General features: G+C 39.8%; 1 protein-coding gene across 1 annotated transcript; it reads left to right on the top strand.

The window, feature by feature from the left end:
• Positions 1 to 2,582: 2,582 nt before the first annotated feature.
• Positions 2,583 to 5,837, top strand: LOC137968669 (probable ATP-dependent DNA helicase RecS). The gene is made up of 4 exons (XM_068815190.1): positions 2,583 to 2,828; positions 2,893 to 3,074; positions 4,135 to 4,223; positions 5,395 to 5,837. The coding sequence occupies exons 1-4, from the start codon at positions 2,583 to 2,585 to the stop codon at positions 5,835 to 5,837; spliced, it is 960 nt and encodes a 319-aa protein (XP_068671291.1).
• The last annotated feature ends 2,381 nt before the right edge of the window (positions 5,838 to 8,218 follow it).

The raw sequence follows: 8,218 nt of genomic DNA, 5'->3' as shown, positions 1-8,218 counted from the left end.
TTAGACAAGTGAGATGGTACAGCGCCTGGAAGGGTTCCAGATTAAACAAAGAGGACAACCGATGATGAAAATGAAACATAAGATCTTTCACATAATTATTAAACTTTTTATATATCTTTTTATACTAAAATTTTTAAACTTTTACATAAATTTCTCTTCTTAATTGTTATGTAGATATTATATATGCATTTAGAAATCACACAATAATTATTTAATAGCTAAAATACAGGAATTTATTCAGTGCCAATATTTAATTGTCTAGTTGGTAACTTGAGTCTTTTCGAAGTTACGAGGACTTCAGTGTTATTTTCCCAAACATTTTAGCAGCAATTCAAAGTTTTCCGAAAGTGATAGTTTTTCGTTTCCTTTCTGCATTGCATTTTCGATTCCGAAAATTTTAGGCTTCTTTTCTCTCCGAAAAATAACCTAACCTGGGGAGTGAAATGGGAAAAATGAAACTTCAGAAAATCGGAGGGAATTTATTACATAAGCTTCGAAAATTGTGTACTTGAATGGAACGGTCATCTAGAAATTTTTAGCCTTCCTCAAGCTATAGAAAATCCTAGGCAATGTTTGCTTCTCCGAAGAGAAGCGACGAGGGGAGGAAAAAATAAAGCTTTATCTTTCTTTATCCCTCATCTCGTGCTTCTCACTCGTTTCGCGCTCCGAGCAAATGCTGCGTTCGCCTCACTTGGCTCGTAAAGCACCTGTTATGCAGGCTAGAATACCTCTTCACATTTATGAGATAAGGTGTCATTGATTTGTTAGAGCAGAGAGAGACATTTATAACGTGCAAATAGTCACGAGCTGAAAGGAAACTGACTAATTTGTAACAAGGACTCAGCCTGACAAAGAAGAAATGATCTCACTCTCTGAAAAGGAACGCTCTTTTAAACATAAACAAACTTCAAAAATAAGCAAAGAAAGCAAAAACAATGAACAAAATAGATTTTTTCTTGACTTAGTTGTTCCGGCGAGAACAAATGGTGAATGATTCACTTCTGGAAGCAGCCTCTGAGGAGAAGTGAGAACACCGTTTAGGCAAAACTCTACACTTTGTGTACTTTACCGGCCTGTTCACAGACTCTCTTCAATTTTAGATGCACGTATAAAAAAAAAGGCGCGTTCCGCGCTCTCTCATGATGGGCAATCGCTTATCTTGTGCGCGCACCAAATTCCCAAAACAGAAAAAAACGTCTGTGAGCAGGGTAGTACTTTCTGTTTCTACATATTTTGCGCACGGAGCTGGCAAGTACAACTGTTGACGGCTTTTTTCAGCACCAGGTACTTCTAATTCTAGTTGCTGACAAATGTTTTGAAGAATTTCAAGTTTAAGTCGCTCCAGAGATCGTCCCTTGGCCATGGCACAGATATCATACTGATTGTAAGTGATGGAGTGCTGTAGCGTGATGGATAGGATTGTTTCTCGTGCCATGGTAAAGTTTTCCTCTTCTACTACAGCTTGGATTTCAGCATCGTCGGATGTTTGCAGTCGGACCTTCACTGCAAGACGAGAGAAATATGAAGTGCACTGTTGCGGGGTAAGAAACTCGGATATTTTGAACAAACGAACTCCATCAGGTCCTTGTGCACGTCTCATTTCACGTGATACGATATCACCGTCCAGTTTTCTGCCACTGGTTTGACCAATTGTAAGCTTCGCATTTAGATAATCCCTCTGGTTTTGGTTGAAGCGATATGCTTTTTTGCTCGGCTTGAGCGCCCATCCTTCTTTTACCTCTACTTCGCCGGATGTAGCCTCTCTTGTATCCCTAAAAGACGAAGACAAAATAACTTGACTGGTCGTGCCCTCCTCCAACCTGGACTTGTAGCCTAGTTTGGCAAGGTCTAACAAAGATCGTTTCTCTAGCGACTTGGTGCATTTCTTTTACATTTCTCACACCCATCCTGGGGGCAGGTAAACACGGATGACGATTCATTTGTATGGTCAGTGGGATCATGAACCTGGTCCACTTCCGTCTCTTGCTTCTTCCTTGACTGAGTCGGTTTGGGGCTAAGGGATTTAAAGTCTCCAGAACAAAAAACTATTGCCATGCTCTGAGGTAGATAACAAATAAAGAAACAAGATTTGCAGAAACAGCACTGTTCAACTAGTTCAGTACTTCACTCTGCACAGCCTGTGAAGAGTGCCCCTTTGGTCCACTTTACTGCGCGAACAGATGAAACGTTTGCTTTTTACATCTTACGAGGACATGTTCTTCAGAACCGCCATATTCTGCAATGTTCGTTTTAAAAATTTTGTCGACCAAATCAAGGGCTATAAATTTAACTAGACTGTTCACATTCCCCTATTTTTCCGTTTGATCGTTGGTTCACCATCTTTGTTTTTAAAAGCGAGCGCGAACTGGGGAGAGCGATATAACTATCGAGTGGGTGGGGGGAGTGGAGGGGTTTCGGCGGGAAAAATAGGGAGACTGTCCGATCTTTACTGCGACTGGTGTTCAGAGGGTCCCGTTGCACCAGCAACGGCAATACCTGATTGGTCCAGAATACAATGCATCTCAAAATGAGTTTAACATCAGCTGTCAACAAAATTACAGACAAGGCTTTTCAATAACAATATGGCTTTTCTAGAGAAAGAACATCAAGAGTTTCAAGTTTTCGAAAGGCTATCTAGGCGACTTGGTGGATTAGTCCTAAAAAAAGAACAGAAAGAAGCGATCACGCTTTTGCTGCAAGGCAAGGATGTATTCGCTGTTCTTCCTACGGGATTTGGGAAGAGCCTGATCTACCAAAACTTTGTACTTATCAAGCAAATGGAAGATGAAAGCACTTCGAATTCTGGAGGAGACCGGCCATCGTGTTTGGTTATTGTACCTTTACAAAGTAGAGGAACAGATAAATTCTAATGATTTTCATTTGACCGTTAAGGGTTTTGAGAAAACTGCAGATGTTTTAAATGAGATGAAGAACAACAAATTTCAAGTCATTTATGCTTCCGCTGAGCAAGCTTTGTCGAAAGACTTCTTACAGTTGTTGCGGGATGAATCCACGGCGCTCAAAAGGCAACTGTCGTTGATAGTTGTCGACGAAAGTCACACCGTTGAAACTTGGTAAGTGTAATTTTTGTTTTAATACCACTGTATGTAGAATCCCTCCATTCATGCACGAGTGAAAGGTTGTGGAAAAAACTTGGCTTTTCGCTTAACCTTCGACCGGAAGATCAGAACGCTTAATGTTCAACCGCAAGTTCAGACCTACTGACATTTCTCTTGTAGATGCAGTCAAGCGATACCCTGCGAGCAGAGTCTCTTTCGATCTTCCTAGATAAGTCGGGAAGAGGAAAGTAGAGAGTCTACTTTCCTCTTCCCGAATTATCTAGGAAGATCGAAAGAGCTGCTCGCAGGGTAGTCAAGCGAGTTTGTTTACTATACAATTTGTGGAAATCCGGATTTTCTTAAACAGTATTTTTCGTATTTCAATTCACAATGTGAACGCACTTTGCCGCATCTTTCCGTAATTGAAAACCTTCCTTGACAGGAGCGACGTGTTTACTCCAGGGCCCGGTTGTTCGAAAGCCGATTAACTTAATCCAGGATTAGCGTAAATTTTTGTTTCATATTTTCAACTTTTTGGAGAAAGTTTCTTTTGCTTATTTTTGTTTTCCAGGATTGAGTTCTTCTAATGTAAAGTTTTGCCGAATATCAGCTTTAAACAACATTTGGGAGTAGAGAAATAATTTTCTTGTTTTTAATCTGGGATTACTGTTAATCGGCTTTTGAACAACCGGGCCCAGATTTCCCAGTTGAACAATTTCGTCGAATGTTTCGCAGCGTGCATATACGTTTGTTCAGCACAGCAGTACTAAGCCTCTGTGTCATGGAGTTGCTTATTGTTATATTTGCTGAAAAAACTCAAAAGGGTTGCTCTTGGACGAACATAACGTTAACATGAAATCCTTCCAATTCGCCATTATCAGAAATACCATATAATCGTTGTTTTTATCTCTTGGGACGTGTATAGTCCCAGTGCTGATTCAAAATTTGGAGGGGAAACAAAGAGTATTATGGTATTTTTTGAAGTAGCCTACTTTAATACTGAATAAAGTTGGTAATATTGGGTTGCCTTTAGTGACATCTATCACTTATACAAATTTGGTATGTCATATTTTAGGGGAAAGAGTAAGAAGGCAGGGAAGAAAGTTTTGGAGCCATTTCGCAAAGATTTTGGGTCTCTGTCATCTCTACGTTCCTTTTGTCCAGGTAAGGGGTTAGGGCTAGTGGATCACAACACTTACCTAAGCTAGGTGCGTCAAATTCCCTTTGTTTTAAAATATTCCTATGGCCTACCAATAAATTCATCTTTGGTAGTTAAGACTTGACTTATGACTATACTGAGACAATCAGCATGTAAAGTTGAGAAATTTGGGGAGCCGAGTTGAATTGGGGACTTTGCTAAATGTGCATTTCAAAGTTGCTGAATTTCCCATCCCCGGGGGACTTTTTTTTCTTGCAAAATCCCCAGTATTTGGCAAAGCATTCACCAAGACTTGAAGATGCATATGAAGACTTTGACTTGGTTGTAGTAATTATTTAACATTAATTTTGTTTTTCTTCATTTTTTATTTTCATGAAAATAATTTAAATGTGTTTACAATAATTGTTACTCAGTTGTTTGATTTGTATTATTCTTGTTTCAGAGATTAACAAGAATTACACCTTCTTTCATTGTAACTAAGTTTTAGCTTTTTATTTCTGCCCACATTGATATTCATTTATATAATGAATTCATCAAAGGTTGCCAAGCCAATTTGTTTTCAGTCTATTACCAAACGACAACATACACATTGACACAGGTCAAAGAAACTAATAAACTTGGAAACATTGATTGAATACTTTGTGTACTGCAACTGACACAACATCAGTAGTAAGTTCTTTGCTAGAAATTATAAAACAGGCAATGGTCTTTGAAAAGTTATTACATTTTGAGCACAAAATTAATCTTTATAACTCTGAGGGGCCAGTAGACTGTGTACTTGTTCGGTAAAACACTTTGGGTCAAGGAATGCCAATCTAAAGTATTCTGTTACCGATGGGACCGACCCTCTTTTATGCAGGATAAGCACCATGGATTCTGGAGTCCATACATGTACAATGGATTCCAGATTCCAAATCCTCACATTTGCAGGATTCCAGAATCCCAATTCCTTCACTTTTGCTGACACGAAACAAACAACTTAGTGGAAGGACAGTTTTTGAGAAAACCTAAGTGTTGTTAACCCTTTAAGACCCAAAGGGGCACCCATTGATGAGTAAAATAGTCTGGCGTTAGAGAGAGTGGCCACTAGGAGTTAAGGGGCTAAAAGATGACTTGACTGCTAAAATAGCTAGAGTTTGACAAACATGTGTTGTTAATGAATAATTTGCTATGCAGGTGTTCCCTTGCTGGCAATTACTGGAACAGCAACAACAAAAATGAGATCCAGCATACGACAACAACTTGCAATGGGAACAGATGCAGTGACAATAGATATCAGCCCTAACAGAGCCAACATACGTTTTGCAGCAATCAAAACAGCAAAGGATGACCAGCTGAGTTACCTTGGTTGGATTGTGGACTTGATTAGGGAGCAAAACCTCAGCACTCCGAAGACTATTATTTTTTGTGGTACTATGCATGATGTTGCTAAAGTTTTTGGTTTCCTGTTAGCAGAGCTGGGAAATGCTGCATATGTACCTGGAAAGCCATCCATTCCTGAGAACAGGCTAATTGGAATTTTTCATTCACTAACCTGGCCAAAATACAAGGTAAGAGTGTCAAAGTCATTCAGAGAAAATGAGGGACATGTTCGTGTTGTAGTTGCCACGTCTGCTTAGAGCATGGGAGTGAACTTCCCAGATGTGCAATATGTTATTCACATGGGTCCAGCAAGAACTGTCGTTGACCACATACAAGAAGCTGGACGTACCGGAAGAAATGGAACCAATGCACACAATATTATATACTTTCATGGAAACCAGCTGTCGCATTGTCTACAGTCTATCAAGGAATTTGCAAGATGTGAGACTTGCCTTAGAAGGGCCCTGTTTCAGGATTTTGAGGAAGTTCCCTGTACTCTTCCCTTGCACGATTGCTGTAGCAACTGTGACAAGAAATGTATGTGTAATGGGAGTGCATGTGGTAGGGCTTCTTTTCCATTTGACAACCCAAAGGGAAAAGAAACTGTGCCAAGAGTGGCATGTGAGCGGGTTGTGTCTGTTGATGACAGAAAGGTGCTGCACGAGGCCTTGTGTGAAGTCAGGAACAGCTTGGACAGCAGCACCTCGTTTTTGTTCAGTTCTTCATCTGTGCATGGCTTCACAAGTGCACTTGTGGATGATTTGGTTGCTCTTGCACCATCAGTATTTTCCCTGTCAGATTTGCTGAAAAGGTTCCCATTATTCAACATTGGCCATGCAAAATTAGTGCTACAAACATTTCATGAAATATTTGAGGATATTGAGGGCTTTGATGAAATGATGGCAACCATTGCGCCTGAGGAAATTAACATTTTATTGCCAGAGGATGATGAAGAATCCGTTTCATCAGGATCGGACACTGACCCTGACAGGATCAATGAGGAAGAATTAGAAAACCTGTAAGCAGCTAGTACTGATTGGTCATTTGCTTAATAAGTCTGACAGTTAAACATCAAACAGAGACAAAGTTATCAACTATTGTATAGAACATGGTTTCAATTTAGAGATGTTTGTATGGATTTCACTTTGTCCAGGTTTGACCCTAATTAGATGCACACCTAATTTTGACATCTAACACTAAGTGTCCCTTTAAGTTAACCCGTTTGCTACCTATTTTCAAGACTAAGGAAAGCGTAAAGCTCAGCATTATTTTCAGCTTTGGGTAAATGCAGTAGTTAATCTTTACTTAAAGAGCAGCATTTGGGGGACACTTTGTGACGTAAAGTGGCTGTATTCCAAGTCAGAAGTGAGGTTGAAGTTGCCGACAAGAGCAAAGGAACACTTCGTGATGCTTATTGAAATCCGCGTGCATCAAATTAGGGTCAAATCTGGACATATTTCGTGGATTTAGAATCATATCTCACAATTTGGTCAGGTGATCAATCTCGACGTTGTCTTTTATGTGGTGATGTCAATTTATCGATACATTGGCATTTGAAACTTGCCCCTGTTGTGAAAGTCTGAGTAATAACCATTCTGTGGAGGTCCCACTGCTGATTTAAACAGTTGGAAAGTACTGTTTTGTATTAACAGCGAAGACCAGAATGCGAGTCTGAGAATACAAGTTTTCCAATTCCCTAGCTGAGGCTGGCATTGTTATCATACAGTGGTTCTAACCTTTTTTAACCTGGAATTTGCAGTATACAAACAATTTATACACAACAGTTTTTGAAGGAGAAATGCTGGGCCAGTAGGCCACTTAGAGTTTTCCTGCACATTACTTGATCCTTTTTTTAGGACAAACCATGGCAATCCCCTATGGAGTACCCCTAAAAATAGTTTAGCAGTAAAATAAAATAAAAAAAAACATTTTTCATAGTCAAATGCCCTTTAATGTACATACCCTGAATGAGTTCAAGCTTTCCACAAGTGCAGGTCTCGTAGCGACCGCCGCCAGAATAGTAAACTTGCTTTCTTAGACATCAGACGTGGAAGACGTGAGGTAGGTTTTTTGATGATAGAAATAATTTTTTTGCTTTGCATTGCCTTTCCTTGAAAGTTCAACTTCACAAACTACACGTAACCAGTACTATTTTTAGGGAGTACTCCATGTGAAAACTGAAAACTATGTATACATTTTTCCCCAAATCTTGAGGTGGTCTTTTATCCAGTGGAAAAATTTACGGTAGTCAAGTTTTTCAGTCAAGTTGGAACTGAAAGATTCAAAGCCTTTGTATCCATCCCTGTGTTGGCACCTCAAGAAGACACTCTCTTTGATCAAGTCAGCAGTGATCTGTCTCACAGTTTCCCCAGGCTCCTTTCCTCCTCTTACTGTACCAGTTCTTGCATGGCTCTTACTGTCTTTGTCAACTGTTTGCATGATGATTATCATGTAGTTAAGAGAGGCTGCCACCCTTTGAGCATTTGCCTCATTTAGGTTAGATCCCAGGCCCTTTAAAAATGCCTTGACAAAGTTGTTGTCATGCTCAAGTTGGAGGTCTAGAGGAATATTCCTGGCTTTCCTCCCAGTGGCATTGCAAAACCTATTCCACTTGAGCCTAAAGGCTTGTAATTCGGTT

Source organism: Montipora foliosa, chromosome 8 (genome assembly GCF_036669935.1).
Source record: "Montipora foliosa isolate CH-2021 chromosome 8, ASM3666993v2, whole genome shotgun sequence".
NCBI classification, from domain to species: Eukaryota; Metazoa; Cnidaria; class Anthozoa; order Scleractinia; family Acroporidae; genus Montipora; species Montipora foliosa.
The sequence above is the reverse complement of the archived record's forward strand: the minus strand, read 5'-3'. Positions and strand labels throughout refer to the sequence as shown.

Coding starts and splice junctions, on each gene's coding strand:
- LOC137968669 (XM_068815190.1), top strand. CDS start 2,583: ATGGCTTTTCTAGAGAAAGAACATCAAGAGTTTCAAGTTTTCGAAAGG. Junction 2,829..2,892: donor GAGACCGGCCATCGTGTTTG/GTTATTGTACCT, acceptor TTGACCGTTAAG/GGTTTTGAGAAAACTGCAGA. Junction 3,075..4,134: donor AGTCACACCGTTGAAACTTG/GTAAGTGTAATT, acceptor GTCATATTTTAG/GGGAAAGAGTAAGAAGGCAG.